Below are 17,404 nucleotides of genomic sequence, written 5' to 3' on the forward strand. Positions count from 1 at the left end.
TTTCCCTAATGTCTACCATCCTCTTCACCATGCGGGTCACACTTAACGTGGTCCATTTTGTGTATGGGAAAATCTGACCTAGTTCAGCTTGTTGAGTTCAGTCGGAATCTGGGTTTGTTCCTGAGTTTTATATAATTGTTATACCCAGGCCTCGGATGACATGAATTTGACCCTATGCTCGTACAGTACCAGGTTAAGTTAAATCAATCCAACTTACTAAATTAATCCTCTGGAAAGCCTCAGGGACAGTCTTTATGATTTTCCTCATTAGAGAAAATCATATTCACCTTCACTCATTCCACCAACAATTTAAATGTCTTCTAAGTTTCTAAAACTGTCACCAGAGATTGTCATCAGCCAGCAGTGTTTATATTTAAAAGTAGAGAATAAAAAAATGGAATAAGGAATAAATTCCCTAGCCTTAGGTAGACATTTATACTTTTCTCCTGTTTCTGGTCTATCTTGAATTTCATCCCAGCCCTAGTGTTTCATTTTCCAGAGGAACTTTTCAGAGTAATACATATTAATGGCTTGAACAAAATAAAAAGCATATGATATAAGAGCATGTAAGTAACAGAACTGGCATTGGCCAGCAACACCATTATACATTTGAAGAGAGGATGTGTATGTAGAGTTTCACATGCACTTACCCATGTGTACACCTATCTCTATGTGGATGTTAGTTCTGCTGCCACTTAGCTATTAGCACCATTTTTAAATAGCACCATTCTGCTGAATGGATAGATAATTAAAGGGAGATATGGGATATTGTGCTCTGTAATGAATATTATGTGTACCTGTGCATGAGGTTGAAAATATACTGCCCATTGCATGAAGGTCACAACTCTGCCTTCCCCCTGTCAAGAATTGGTTTGGAGGTCCTCTCTCTTTGGGTTCAGTTCATGTAAATATCTCCCTTTAAAAATCAGCTTACCTGGAAATATGCTCTGAATTTGAGATTATTCCTGCCTTGACTTTCGGTGAGTAGTAGATACATCCAGAATAAGAATTCTAACTTTCATTTCAGGTTTTTGAACTCCTCTATTTCTCCCAAGGTAAAAGACCTTTCAAAGTAACAACTGGGTATCTTGAGGAACCAATTATCCTTATCTTACTTTTTAGTATTTTTTTTTCCCCTAGACCAGAAGTTTGTACTCAACTCTTATACTTAGCATAACTTATCTATTTCTTTAAGATCTTTTAATCCATTTTTTTCAACCTGGGGGCAGGTGAGGGGAGGTGGCAGCTACGGACCTGGCCATAGCAATTTTAGTGCATGAACTCCCCTGCAGTGAGGTGACGGTTGGATCTGAGCTCCTGAGTTATATGGGGAGTGTGCTGGAGGAGAACATCAGACGCAAAGGCTTATTCACTCTTCTGTGAACCAGTGGGTATTTACCAGGAAAATGGAAAGAATAAAGGCCCACATTTTTTTTTAACACTAGAAAGATATTCATTTCTGTTCACTTGCTTTACAAGAGTTTTCATAGAAATTATCTTCAACTCAGAAATGTTTTCTGAATAATAACCTGCATCTCGTAGGCTACAGTTCCTGCTGGTTTCCTCTTAACCTAGTGGCTCAAGGTTGTCATGGTGCTCTAAAAAGCCCAAGTATTAAGTCCTATAGAGACTGAGAAGTAGACTGAAGGATGTAACCAGCATTCTCTCTCTCTGCCTTAATTGAATACTGGGTCAGAAAAGTCTTCTTCTGGGATGCATTAAAGGACCGCCTCTAAAAGTTTCCCCCATGACATTATAAACAGCATCTGCCCCAGGCAGAAAGGAAAAATAAATGTATTATGTATTCATTAAGGTAAATTAACAAATTACTTGTTCCCTGGATAAGTGCGGCTTGTTTCCTAACGTTCTTGAGGTAGTCTGGGAAAAATCTGTTCTCTTCATTTTTATCTTTAAGGGGGAGAAAAAGACATTTCACAGACCTGCCTAATCAGGACCTTTCCCAGGAGCTGAGCCCAGGTGAGGCCTGACTCTCCTGGATATTTCACCTTCCTAAAAGGGAGCAGCAAGTGCGACACAGACCTCCTTGCAATTGTGTGGCAGAGGAACACGGTGGATTTTGTTTTGTTACGACCCAAAGTTGGACTTGAAATACGTAAAGCGAAACCTCATTGAAGTGTCCCCAGGGCTAACATATGTCACAGCCAGCAGGCTGCTGTGTTCTGTGGTAGAGGGTGGATTCCTTCTGGACCTAGAGAGCTCTGGGGTGTTTGAGCAACTGTTGCTTTCTTTGCCTTTGAGTGTGGACAACGTCTGTCTGTGTACACGAGAAGCAGCACTCGGCCCTCACGGTGGGCACAGAACATTTCTTCAGGGCTTTGAGTGTCTGGCAGAAACTGGCTGACAGCTTGTCCTTGGTGCAGGGCAAATCTGTAGAAGGAGGAAAAAGTAAAAAACAAACAAATAAACAAACAAACAAAAAATCCAAAGGTTATTCTTCACAGGTGAATGACACAACTTCTATTAATGTATGACTTGAAATGTCCACCAAGAAAGGATTCATAATAATTCATTACAGTAGCTGTTAGTCCCTGAACATTTTTTATGGATCAGGCACTGTGCCAAGTTTTATGTTACACTGAATTGTCAGCTCAATTCTTCATTTCTGTGCAGTGTTACACCTTTGACCTGGCTCTCTGGTGGGTGGGAAAATACTTTCTCACTCCTTGGCCTCAAGTTCAGTTACAGAACTTGCTTTGGATAAGGGATGTTAGTAGAAGTGATCCCTGATGCACCTGAGAATATGTTCAAGGATGAATTTCTCCAATGAGCTTCTGCTGTCAACATAAGAACTGGACTGGTGTAGCCACTGGACTAAGAGAGATGAAAGACGTATGAGAATACCTGGACCCAAACTACGGCTGGTCAAAACCAGGCTAGGAGAGCTGAACCCTAGCTGATATATGGATGCTAAGAAGAAAAATACATGACTAGCTTTTTTTTTTTTTTTTGTTTGTTTGTTTTTAGAGAGGTTTTTGCTATAGGGCGTGTGCGCTCGCCAGAAAGACACAGAGAGACAGAGAGACAGAAAGTGAGAAATGACCCCGCAGGGGAATGGTCACATCAAAATACCTTCTCCTCCATTCTCCTCTCAGGATCTTGGGCATGCATGCACACATGCCTGGCGTGAGTTTAAGTCACTGGGTCTGGGACTCGAACCGTGGTCGACTATATGGGAGTCTAGTGACATAGCCATTACACCAACTGCTGGTCCTCATGGCTGGTTTTAAGCCCTGGAGTATAGGAGTGTTTTGCTATGCACAGTTGTTATGGCAATAATTAATTGCAGTGTTTTACTTGTATCAGTTCACTTCATTTTTATAGCAGTATTAGGAAGTAAATATTTTTTTCATATCACAAGTGAGAAACGTAAATTTTATAAATAGTTAAGAATCTGTACAATATTATCTATCTGATAATTAGCATGGCCAGATCTAAACACAAGCAATTTTAATTCTAGCATTCATGCTTTGATCAATTATACTATTATTCAAAGCATCAAGCATTCAATGAGTCAACCAGTTAACCAATGCCTCCCAAGCACTGCTCAGTGAAGGGAAGGATATAGTTGTATGACATGTGGTCACTGCCCTCCAGAACTGTACCATGTAAGTGGACACAGGTGACATGCACACATAATCTCCATGGCAAGTACACAGTTACCTGGGTACTAATTCTTGTTCTACTCTAACTAGCTCTAGGTCAGTACGTCCCTTAATTTCCTTGGCCTTATTTTTCTCAGACATGAAAATTTTCTCAGACAGGGAGTTAGACTAGATGTTCAGGGACCACCCACACATACTAAATATGAGTGGTACTCAAATTGTGCTGGTCTATGAATTTCTGGTTTAGAAGGAATTCAATAGGCACAATTCAGAGTTTTCTTCTAGGAAGTGGTTAACTTTCTTTTTCCTTTATGGAGAAAAGACTTTAATAGTTCCGAAGAAAAGGACTTTCACAAACGGGCTGCTGTCCTTCAGAAAAGAACAGAGAGTAGCAGTAGAAATTGAAATACTATCATATTGACCCAAAAAGTATGACAGTATTTTTTTTCCCTTCTATCCTTTTTTCCCCCCAATTTCAAATAATAAAGGCAAAACAATGTGTTTTACTTCCTCAGAACTCATCATTGCCTTAATTCCCTTAATTTCAGAACTCATCATTGCCTTAATTCCCTTAATTATTTCTTTTTTTTTTTTTTGGTGGGAAATAAAAAAAGCCTCTCGTTAGCAACCAGAATCCCATTTTGTGCACAAGTCTATTTATTTATTTATTTATTTATTTATTTATTTATTTATTTATTTTTATTTCAATTTCTCTTATACATTCAATCACGTGTCGCTTAGCTTGTAAAGGGAATATTCCAACATAAATTTCCAGTTTGGAAAACTATACATGTTATCTTCAATAGATAATAACCCATTTCTTTTTCCCATAAATGTTTTGCTTCTCTATTTTTCTCCTTAACATCTTTCCTCAGACTTTCCTCCTTCTCCTACTCTCTTCCCACACTATATCTGGTATCTATAACCATTTTCTATATCCTCTCATCATACAGTTTTGGCCATAGAGTGCAAGACAGTTGGTGAATATTAAGTGGAGACATACAATGTCTCTCCTTCATAGCTGGCTTGCTCCATTCAGTAGTAAACCTTCCATATTCACCCGCTTTCTGTCAAAATCCAGGGTCTTCTTTTTGTGGCTGAGTAGTATTCCATGAAGTATATGGAATCTATTTCTCTGTTCATGGACATTTGGGTTGGTTCCATGTCTTAGCAATTGTGAATAATGCCACAATAAACATCAATGTGCAAGCACTTTTCTGACTATTTTTCCATCCTTTGGGTAGATACCAAGGAGTGGGATTGTTGGATCATATGGTAGTCTATTTGTAGATCTTTGAGGAATCTCCATATTGTTTTCCACAGTGGCTGGACCAATTTACATTCTCACCAGCAGTATAGGAGAGTTCCCCTTTCACCAAACCCTGGCCAGCACTTATTATTTTATTTTATTATTTTTTAATCTTAGTTATTCTGATTTGGGTTAGGTGGTATCTCATTGTGGTTTTGATCTCCATCTCCCTTATAATGAGGGATGTTGAGCATTTTTTCATATTCCTTTTGGCTATTCATATGTCTTCTTTAGAGATTACTTTTTTTCAACTCATTCTCCCATCTTTTAATTGGGTTGATTATATTTTTTTGGGGGAAAGCCACTTGAGTTCTCTGTATATGCTGGTTATCAGTCCCTTATCTGAAGCATAGTTTAGAAAAATATTTTTCCATTCTGAGGGCTGTCGATTCACACTACTTACTGTGTCTTGTGCACTAGTTTTAAGTGCACTTAGGAATAGGAATACATAATGCTCCTAGGACCCAAAACCTCAGTCTTTATTGCTGATTCTTTTCTTCAAGCCTCTTCTTTAAGTCTATTATAAAATTCAGTCTCTCCTAAAATCTTACAGAAAATTTTCTTGCATGCTCTCAAGTTTCAGAAAGAGAGTACATGTTCTACCAAGTATTTCTATCATGGATTGTCTCTGAGTACCTCACCTCCCACATCCCCACCAGAGCAGTGGGCATTTTCCACAGGGCCTGGGCTGCTATTTAAGCAAAGCGACCCAAATTATGAAACAGAAGAATAATAGGCTCCACTCAATATATACCAAATGTCTAAACTCTATGGCAGAAACTTAAAAAGTGGAAGAAATAAAGGTATGGAGAACAACTGTGGTTACTAGAGACAGTGTGGGAAGAGGATGAGAAATTGGGGAAAGTGAGAGGGAGGGAATTAAGGGGAAAAAGAAAGAAGCAAAACACTTACGGGATACAAAAATGAAAAGTTATCTGTTGATGATAATATATATGGTAATATGTTTGACTGAACCAATATACAATGCATTCATGATGGGAAAAATCATTTGATATGCTGTAATGATACATGGTGATCAAATGTAAAATGCAATCGTTTTTTTTTTAAAAAGAACAAGACAAGGTGTCTTTCTCAGGCTTCTGTCTGTGGAACAGGGCTCAACCTGGAAGCCCAGGAGTCAGATGGCTCCCCAGTTCCTAAACCAGCCTCTTCTGACGTGTATGTGGATGGTGAATGAGAAGATGCATCTGGAGGTGCTCTGTCCTGCACGATTTTCCTGCCATGAGTGTGCTGGGGCTGCTATAAGGAAGAAGACAAAGGCAATGTGAGGGCTCAGCCTGCAGCCTGCATCTTCCTCTTTGGACAATCTGGCCTGTGTGGATCACTTTGGTCTCTATTTCCAAACTTGCATTAGTACTGTACCGTGTGCTCCTATGTGGCACTGGACTCTCTTTGAACTATTTTATGAATGGAATACAAGCCTTTTTTGTTAAGGGCTAAAGTGTGATCTCTCTCAGGTTGTTTGCCATTTTAAAAAAGGCTGTAGGAGGCCCCCAAAGTTGCTAACCCTGTTGTAGGTTGAATTGTGTCTTCCAAAGTTTGTGTCCTCTGAGGTTGAAGTCTAACCCTTATTACATGTGAATGTGATTCTGATTTGAAAATAGTCTTGGCAGGTATCTTTATAATGTAAATTAAAATGAGGTCATTCTGAGGTAGGGTGGGCTGTTATTCCCACAGACTGGTGTCCTTAAGAAGAGTAGAGAGCGCTGGCTAGTGGCACAGCAGTAAAACGCAATGCTTTAGTGAGCCTGACCCACACAGGAAGGTTCTAGTCTCATGTCCAGAGACCTCCCTGAGGCAACAGGCACATGTGCACCCATGATCCAGGGCTGGCTGAATCTGAAAGTGGGTCACAACATTAAGACTCTTAGAGAGACTCTCTGTCTGTCTCTCTGACTCACAGAAGAAATAAACTTTTTTTAAGAGAAGAGACACAGAGACAGACATACATACATAGAAGAGAAAGTCATGTTAAGACACAGGCACAGAAGGAAGATATATTAAAGGAGATAGAGATGAGTTAAAGCATCATAAGCCAAGGAATGCCAACAGTTCTTGGCAACCAACAGAAGCTAGAAAGAGACCATGGTCCTGACAACATCTTGAACCTCTAGACACTAGAACTGTGACGGAATAAATTTCTGTTTAAAAGCATCCAGTTTAGTTCATGGTATTAGGCAGTTGGAAAAGTCAAGACATTTTCTATATGAAAATGTGTCATAAATTTTCAAAGAACCCAATAATTTCCTATGTTAACCCTAGGAAACTAATGCAACCCCATTCTCCATGACAACAATAGTAATAACAACATAGATTAATAAAAAAATTTATTAAGTATTTGCCATGTACTAGGCAATGTGCTTGATGTTTACTGTACCATCTGAATCTCACAGAAATGTACATGTAGGTGTGCCTATTTCCTAGTTTGAAAAACTGAGGCTTAGCAATGTAGCTAGTATAGAGACGATGCTGCTAGAATTTAAGGTTGTCTCCATACTTCTAAAGTTTTGCTTCCAAGGGAACAAATCACCTTACACTGGTGGTGGGCGAGGAAGGGCTCACACAGGCAGGTCTTCCCTACCCAGAACATCTCTATTTGCTCAACATAGGAGCTGCACTTGTCAGGTTCAGCCAATACCTAAATGACTGATAGAGATTCAGCCAATCCTTGTGCTCTTACCTGATCTTGGAGATCATGAGCCTTGCTTTTCAATGGTCCTCCAAGCCCTGGACACATGCTGGATCCTAGGATTCTACTGCTTGAGAGTAGGGAAATGGAAGGAAGAGTGGAGGACAGAGGTGGCCAGTACCGGGAGTCTGTTCTGGGCCTGTGTTTAGTAGCTCATTTAGACAACGATAGTGAGCTCAACATCGTGGCAGGGTTTAATTATACCAACTTTCTTTATTATTGTAAAACAATGAAGGCTTGTTGTGCTCATCAGTGAACTGGATCCCAGTCTCTAAGTATACACAATGCTTATAATTAGGGACAACTTACAGAGGAGGTTCCAATTTTCATCTGCCCATGCAGTGGAAACCATACTTAGAAATTTAAAGGGACAGTTATAAGCCTGTTCTCTTACTGTCAGTTGTGTCTAGGTTGAAGGGATAATAATATGTGGACCAATGAAAATTGTAAAATAATTTCAATGCTGTTGACAAATATAGTTTCTATAAGCATTTGGGAGTCTTCTGGCCAAGAACTGTGTCTTACTTATTCCTGTATTCTCAGCTTTTAACACTAACCTGAGACATATCTTGTGATCAATACTTGCTGAACAAATCAATAAATTAAATCCTACTCACTTGGAAAAATATTTCCCAATAGATAATTTACTGTCTCAAATATTCATATACAACAACATTGGATCTAAGTACTGTTCCTATTCTTTTTCTTGTCTTTTCTACTTCTTATTCTCCCAAATAAACAATAACAAAAACAAAATCACTACTCAGGAGTATATAAATAAGGATTTTGCTTTTGTTTTTGTTTTTAAATCAATATGAATATAATGCCTAGAACATAGCCAGTAGTAAAATACCTTTCTTAATTTGTTTTCATCCAGATACTACTTGGAAAAAGATTTATAGTCTTTACTATTGAAACTGCAGTTCCAATTTTAATTTTAAATAATTAAAAATTCAGCTGATACCTAAAAGAAAATCGCCTGGAGGAAAGCAAACCTTACATAATTTATACTTGATCTTACAAGATGGCCATAGGTTTATGTTTATTGTGATGGCTGGTTGGCAGGGACTTGGACATAGAAACATTTCTAAAGCATTTTAGAGCAAGAGTCTGGAAGGCCAAATATAAATATTGCCCTAGGTATCTACCTTTGGCATTTCAAGTAGGGCCAACAAAAGCCACCCTCAAATTCAAGCTGATCAGAAAGAAGCTACACATGATAATCATATCTAAAGCATATTCCCCACAGTGCTGAGGCAGATTTCTATCTGTTCTTCCTAGACTAAGATGCTTTCCCAAAGGCTTGGGAGAGACACGTCTACAAACATTAATCTTGCTGTAACAGACTGCTTTGGTCTGGTGATTGTGGGCAGCTCTTTATGTCCTGATCCTGGCATAACATCACCGGATAAATAGCAAGACCTTATTATCTACATTTAGGTTAAATTCAGACATTCTTTTATATTGACTTCAAGTCTCTTTTAGACAGACTTGTATTTAACCAATTACCAACCTAAGAATTTATAAATCTATCTATAACCTATAAGCCCCAACTTCCAGATGTCCCACCCTTTTGGGGCTTGGCCAATGAAGAGACTCCTCACACTGATTCACAACTTTATCTGTGTTTTCTGCTCTCAGAAGTGAGTAAAAGAACTGCTCCATCTGAGAATCTGAGGAAGAACTTTGTGCTTCTCCAGGCCTGGTCACTCAGAGTCATGCTTAGAATGTCATGTTAAGTATCATAGATACTTAACCAGATATTCCCAGATTGCTTATTTTCATCGCCAATACATTTGGATCAGGATTTCTAACCCAGGTCTCTTTCTGGCCTTCATATAAATGTAGCAAGCTAATTATAGGACATTTCTACTTAAATGATTTATAGATCCCTCAGAAAATATGTTCCAGAACTATTCCTTTCACTACTCCCAAGTCGACGTCTAAGCTCCCTCTTAGTAAAATGGTAGCTTCATCTACTTAGTTGCCCAAGTCAGAAATACAGGCATTAGGCTTCCTCTGCTTTACTCCAGCACAGAGTCCTATTATTCTCTTTTTCAGTAGCTCTTGAATCCACTTTCTCCTCTTTACTTGCTCTTCTACTGCCCAGCTGGTGCCATTTACATTTTTTGCTTGGGGTATAGTTGCAGCCTCCTGACTGGTCTATCTTTTCTATCTTCCACATTGTGGTCAGCTTGACTTTCTTACCTTCACTCCCCTGTTGAAGAAGGTTCAATGGCTCACTTCTGCCATATGGATAAAGTTCAGTCTCATTATCATGCTTCATAAGGCTGTTTATCTTCTAACTTCAGTCTCTCTCTCCAACCCTATCATTCCTAACCCCTCTTGAACTTGCATTGAGTTACATTTATATATTATACCATAGCCTTCCTTCCTTATTTCAGAAGCTAGAAGCTGTTCCTGGAATCTCTTGCCTAATCTTTCTACTCATCCTTCACTTCCTCTGAAGTTTTCCCTGCCTCCCCAGTTTCTCTGCCCTCCCCAAGTAGTCTCATAATAGCCTTTATTTCTCTTCTCAGTTTCTGCACTTACGTAGTTCTGTTTCTTGTGTGACATTGTGCCTGGCATATAATAAGTGCCCAACAACTTTGTAGTAAGCAACTCTTAGAAAAAAAATCTTCTCAGGATATTAACTCTAAGGGGGATCATTTCTGTTGGATGCCTGAGTACCTGGAAGGGGGCAACCACATAATTCACTGCCTTTCATCTTTAAGAATGTTTGGAAAAAGACAATTCCTAAGTAATACCAACATGCTGCATTTTCTGGAGCAGCATGACCATTTTATGTTAGTTCTTTAATTAGTGGCAGGGTAAATTCATCCTGATATTAAATCTCAATTACATCTCTTTGAGGCATCTTCCACTTTTAAGTAATGTAAGTAAAGTATTAAAAACATCCTTTCTCCTTGCCTGAGAACTTTCTCTCCATGATTTTTTTTTTTTTTTTTTTTTGCTATAGGACGCATGCGTTCACCAGAGAGACAAAGAGAAACACAGAGACAGAAAGCGAGAAATCACCCCCCAGGGGGATAGCCACGCCACAATCCCTTCTACTCCATTCTCCTCTCAGGATCTTGGGCATGCATGCACATGCGCCCTGCGTGAGTTTTAAGCCACTGGGTCTGGGACTCGAACCGCGGTTGACTACATGGGAGTTCAGCGACACAGCCATTACGCTAACTGCTGGTCCCTCTCCATGTTTTTAACTTTTAAAAAAGTGTACCCATCTATTTTTTTCCATGAACGAGAAAGAGAGTGCATGCTTTTTAAAATAGGGCCCTAATGCCATGATCCACCCCTAGCCATTAGCCAGCTCCAGATTATGGATAGACATATGTCCAGTATATTTGGGGAGAACTCCTGACTTGCACTGGAACTGGAAGCCTTCTATGTGGAATTGGCTCACAGAGTATCATGTTTACTGCTGCAGCACCATCACTCGCCCCCATGCTTTTAATTCAATTTCTAAATCTTGCTTGTCAATGAGTCCTAAATATCACAGTTCACAGATGAACTCACTCATTTCTGGATAAGGCAACTGTGTTTTATTGAGCTGAAGTAACTTCCAAGGGAAGTAATGAAGTTGTTTCATAATGAAGTATTTGTCTTTTAAGTGTACTTCATATATACATGTGTGATGATGTCAGTGTGAACATCCTTTGACACAGAAAATTAGATAAGATAATGCCTCAGCGGATTAGAGCAAACCAGACCAAATCAGAAAGCTTGCTTCTGGGGTGCTGACTGGCCTCTTTAGCATTAAGATTCTCTGTCCAGCAAAGAGGACATAAAACTATCCTCAAGTTGAATCATGTGAAGTGACTTATTTATGAAAAACACTGCTACTCCCCTAATTCCCATTCCATGGCCAATCCCCCTCACTCACCAGCACTCTTCCTGCAGGCCTGCTGGTTGCATTTTTGGATTTTGGAAGGTCTAGGTTCATGATCACACAGACACTGGTTTTGATCTTTAGTTTTATTGTTTTCCATGGGGACACAACGGACTGTCCTCTTCTGAGAACCACCTCCACAGGAAGTGGTGCACTGGAAAAGAGGAGCATACAGACAGAGTCAGAATTCTATCCCTGGACCACCAGTGGGACATTGCAGAGAACAAATTACTTCTGTCTTTCTAAGATTTCTGAGAGATATTCTGTCCTAATCAGGAACCTAGTCAAGTATGCATGGTCTTCTCTATAAGTCCAGTACCACTGTCTTGGTTATGTTCCCCAGAAATAGACTCTGGGGTGAAGGAGTGTGTGCAAAGGATGACTTAAAGAAGTGCTCCCAGTGAAGACCATGAAGAGAGTGGAGGAAGCAGGAGGGAAAGGGGAGGAGCCACAGCCAGTACGTCCTCTTAGATACCTGTAGTCCTGGCTTTACCTGATCCCACAAAGGAGTTTCAGAGTGTAAGTCATGCTACAGTTGTCCACTCTTAAGCCAGTAAGTGGGACTTTTACACTTGCACATGCTTCAGCCATTGGCCAACGACTGTCTTAGAGTAAATGAACTTGCAGGCATTGAAGGCTCTCTACGTGAGGAGACAAAGACACTCCTGCAAGCTGTGGGCAGTCCTCCCATTCCCCACCCTCACCTCCAATCCCTGACAACCATAATTACATTTTTTATCTCCATAAATTTGACTAGTGTAGGTACCTTATGTAAATACAAACCAGTATTTGTTCACTTGTAACTGGCGTATTTCAATTAGCATAATGTCTCTGAGTTTCATCCATGTTGTAGCATGTGCTAGAATTTCTTTTTAAGTTGGACTAATATTCTAGTGTATGTATATGCCACATTTTATTTATCCATTCATCAAGTGAACCTTTTGGTTACTGTAAACCCATGTACACTTATGTTTTACATTTTATAAAATGCTTTATTACTCTTAGCCTCATTTTTTTATTTGATCAAAACTTACCAGAGGGCAGAAACCAGTTCCTTTATCTTCATGCTTCATAGCACTTAGCATAACATTCTATAAATATTCACTGGTTGGCTGAAGAAGGCAGCTTGTTGCATAGAACATTCTGGAAAAATCACGAGGCTCAAAAGATCCTCTTTGCCATTTGAAATATTATTGGATACCCAACTCACTAGAATATGCACACTGGGACACCCGTGTCAATTTAGAATATTATTACCAAAACTCTGTTTCTTTCAGAAACTTCCCATACTACAGAATGGAAATGAAGGATTGTATTTTTTGGATCGTGATTGGCATGGGGCCTCATGTCTGTGTTATAAAGTCAGAGCTTTCTGTGATTAAACCTGAAGGTAATTTTATTCAGTGACTGTATCTCCAATTCTTCACAGATGTGAGCAAGAGACAAAGAATAAGATCTATGCAACTGATCTTGAGTAAATAAAAGTCTTCAACGGAGGACAGAGGGAAGAACAATGGAATTTAATCAAACCAGAACATGATTACTGGACCAGGATTTAGGAGACAGGGCTTTCTCACTTCACACAGTCCTGGGTCATTCATCTACCTTTCTCTTCCTTGATAAAATAAGGGTGTTACATAAAGGGGACCAGCAGGTGGCGTGGTGGTTAGCATACAGGACACTCCCACCAGGTCCAGGACCTGATGGCTTGCTTTCTCACTTTTCCTGTCTCTCTCTCTCTCTCTCTCTTTCTCTGTGTGTGTGTGTGTGTGTGTGTGTGTGTGTGTCTGGTCAAATTAAAATAAATGAATAAATAAAATTAAATTAAAAAATAATTCTTTAGAAAAAAATAGATTGTTACATAAAGACCAAATGACTTCCCTTCCTGCCTTCTGTAGGTTCTCTTGAGCAGGGAAAATTAGTATGAAAAAATTAATTCCAAGCCAAGCACATAAATAAGCATAGCCACTGTGTATTTACTAGCCAATTAAAATAATTTGTGATTAAGATGCATAAATTTGTGTTGTATTTAATTGCAAGTTTGGCAGGAAACATGGTTGCCAATTTGGATTTTAATTGTGTTAATGTTGTGAGTTCAGGGTTTTAGAGGGAAGGTATATTTCTTTTAAAACTCTAATCTATTCTTTTGGATCCAATAAAACAAGCAGTCTTTGTGCAGAACTGTGCACCTAATGGAGACAGGACTAAACCTGATTGTCTCCTAGCTATGGCTACTGACTTCATGAATTGCTCACATCTTAAACTAAACTTGATACTAGGTTCATACAGTCCCACACTCTTTGTTCAGCAAGACTAGAAGGCTTCTCTTTAGCTTAAAGCACCTCTTTGGAAAAGCTATCCTCAAAGTTCAGTAAATACTTGCTCAAGTACTTCAGCAAATACTTGCTCTATGATAAGCTACAAAAAAGGTATTTGAAGATCTAACTCTGTCATTATTACCAACATAGATCAAATGAAGATATATAAGGAAGAGAAACCATTTGATGGGATTTTTTTGTTTTTTGTCTTTTGGGTTTTTTTGAGAGGTTTTTGCTATAGGACGTGTGTGCTCTCCAGAAAGACAGAGAGAGACAGAGAGACAGAAAGTGAGAAATCACCCCCCAGGAGGATAGCCATGCTGCAATCGCTTCTCTTCCATTCTCCTCTCCAGCTCTTGGGCACGTACGCACATGCGCCTGGCATGAGTTTAAGCTGCGAGGTCTGGGACTCGAACTGTGGTTGACTACATGGGAGTCCAGCAACATAGCCATCACGCCAACTGCTCCCCCATTTGATGTTTTATAACTAAAACAAACATGTTCTCTGGACAATTTTCTTACATTTACTATTAAGCCCAGATGAGGTGGCATCCAGCCTCTTGGAAGCATAACCCAATAGCCTGCAGCTCATGCCCATGCTTCCTACCTCTCACTTCCTGATTCTGGGCTTTCTTGTTGCCAAGGAGACACGACACATGAAGGGACCTGTCCAACGCCTACACAAGGGCAATCCAGATGCATGGGGATAATAGCCTTCTAAGGGGAAACCCTTCACCCAAAGGGAGACAGGAGTCAGTTGCCAGTTTTCTCCTTTCCTTCTAGATAAACTGTCATAAGAGGTGAAAGTTCATATAATTGTTAGAACTGATTATTTCCATAAGAGCTAGCAATCAGCTGTTTTGACACCAAACAATGGTAAATCAGGTAAAATAATTAGTCCCATAATGCACCGCTTTGTATTTAATTCCCTTTCTTTTCTGCATCCTTTTATTTGTTTATTTATATTACTTCTGCTGCCCCTGCATTATATTTCCTAATAAAGTGTTATATTTTGCCTAAAGACTCTATTTTCCTGGCACCCAGGGCAAGTCCGAACGATGGTGAAATTTGCCTAAAGAAGAATTTTGCCTAAGGAAGTATTGTTGACATAGTGTTATTTATACAATAAAAATAAACTTAGGGAGACTAGTACATCATTCCTTCATTTGCAGTTTACTTTGTTTCTCTCTCCAAACAGGCTAGCCATCTAGAACGCAGATCTGCAGGTTAACCAGATAACTGAAACTCACTAAGTCTGACTAAGCCTACTAAGCCTAACAGTTCAGAATATAGGCAACTCCACTCTGCTCTAAGAAAAGCCAGAGGGTCCAAAGTCCTGGGGCTCAAAACATTCATTCCTTAGGCTTCATGCCTCTGGAATAATTTTCACATTTGATATTTTTTTGTCTGAACTTGAAATAGTAAACATTGGCCTATGGTAGCTATAGGTCAAATTTTAGCAGACTTATGGGTATTATATGGCAGAAGAGTATTTAACACACTGTAAATCAGTGACTACATTAGGGCTAGAGGGTGGTGCAGTAGTAATACAACTGGACTCACATGGGAAGGTCCCTAGTTTGTATTCTAGAACCCCTCTGTATGTGCCAGCTATGGGTGTGTCTGTCATCCAGGTTGGCTGAGTGGGGGCAAATTGTGGCATAAAGACCCTATTGTGGGTGCCTGTCTCCCTTAACCTCCTTCCCCTTTCCCATGGGAGAAATAAATAAAATGGACTTAAATAAAACTAATAAATGCATTGAATATTGACAATGAATATATATTACCTTTATGATCAAAAGAAAATGAATGTTATTTTCTTTTAAAGCTAAAGTAAAACAAAATGTGTCTGACCAACTCTTACCAGGTCCCAGTTCCCAGTGACCCAGTGACAGCAAAGGTGCGCGTTGCAGGGCATGGTGGACGTAGGCCTTTTTGTCCAGTCACAAAGTCCTCCTGGACAAGACACTCTTCTCTCCTGAATGCCACCTCCACAGGACCTGGAGCACTGATATACAACAGGGACAAGACCAGGGACAAATCAAGGGTGACATGTTCAACGATAAGGGAAACCTTTTTGCTATTATCTTTGTTGTGTACAGTATTATTAGGAATATTGGTAGCTGTGTTGAAATCTAAAGCATCTTTACAGGCTCCTTACAATGACCACTCTAATTTAAAACAACAGTGAAAAGAGAATTAAAGAGAGGGAGGGAGGTTGATGAAAAGCATTTTGAAGATAAGAAAAGTCAGAAGATGCTAAGTAGCTCCATGTCAAACAACATGATGAAAGGAATTAATTTGGTGAAAAATATAGGTAAAGGTCATTCCAGAATGGATGTTACGTTATCTGCATTTTTTCTTTCTGGCACAAGTGTCTAGAAACTCCAGTGTAAAATTTAGATATTTTTATTGTGATTAACTCGAGAGCTCAAAAGGGCTCTTGCAATACAATATTGTTTGCTTTCTATTAAAATGGGATCAGTCTTTTTTCTCAGTACGTAGAGTTTTAGAATTGAATTTGTCTGTGTTAGAAAGAGTAAAATTGATGGATTTTCTTAAGATTCTGATATATTGGTTGTAATGCTTACAAAACAGATTCCGTATGACAAGTTAGATTCCTGAAGGGATATAATCCTAAAGTAGCTCATATTTTTACTGGTTGGAAGAATTTTATTAGATGTATTATCTCATTTTTATGGGGTTTCTAGAATGAAATTAAATAATTCACTAAGAATCTTTGAAAAGTGCTTTCAGTACTTTGAAAGGCACGTTAAAAGACTTAGTTATACTATGGTTACAACAATAACAACAACAAAGTAGTTATGGTAGACTTCTCAACATCATGCCCATCAGATCATATCAGGCACTATATATGTGGTGGTACCATGTAAAATAGGAAATTGCATACTATTAACATGTTTGTTCAATGACAAAACTAATGTATTACCATCCAAATATTCTAGCTTTGAGAATTAACATGTATTTTTCCCCATTTATTTAATACGCTTTAATCTTACATGAGGAGAGGAGAGAAAGCCTGTTTTGGATCCTTGTACATATGTAGACACATGCATATAGCTTTAGAGTGACCTGGGCCAGTAATATCCAAGAAAATGGGATGAGGAAAGTATAGATCAGTGGTTCTCAAAATGTGGTCCTCTGAACAGCAATGTTAGCACCTTTAGGGTACTTGATAGAAATGCACATTTTCAGATACCATATCCCCCAGGGCCCTGAACTGGACACTCAAGGTCCCATTCCCATATTGATTTGTGAAAGCAAGAAATACACCCCCCCCAAGGGGGATGGCCACACCACAATCTCTTCTCATCTCCTCTTAAGACTTTGGGTACGCACACACATGTGCCTGACGTGAGTTTTAAGCCACCAGATCTGGGACTCAAACCATCATTGACTATATGGGAGTCCAGCAACATAACCATTACACCATCTGCTTGTCCTAGTATGCTAAAGTTTGACCTACCACTGGTTAGAGAGGACTGCAGTTAAAATGCATCTGCCATGCCA

At 39.3% G+C, this 17,404-nt stretch overlaps 1 protein-coding gene across 1 annotated transcript in view; it reads right to left on the reverse strand.

Annotated features, from left to right (window-relative positions):
* Positions 1-6: 6 nt before the first annotated feature.
* The window catches only part of LOC102468433 (A disintegrin and metalloproteinase with thrombospondin motifs 12), a gene marked incomplete at its 5' end in the record, with an annotated part of 76,054 nt that continues 58,656 nt past the window's right edge, over positions 7-17,404 (reverse strand). The window contains 3 exon segments of the mRNA XM_014587816.1: positions 7-2,388; positions 11,550-11,709; positions 15,738-15,881. Coding sequence (XP_014443302.1) covers positions 2,210-2,388; positions 11,550-11,709; positions 15,738-15,881 — 483 coding nt within the window.

Source organism: Tupaia chinensis, unplaced genomic scaffold (genome assembly GCF_000334495.1).
Source record: "Tupaia chinensis unplaced genomic scaffold, TupChi_1.0 Scaffold000237_1, whole genome shotgun sequence".
NCBI classification, from domain to species: domain Eukaryota; kingdom Metazoa; phylum Chordata; class Mammalia; order Scandentia; family Tupaiidae; genus Tupaia; species Tupaia belangeri.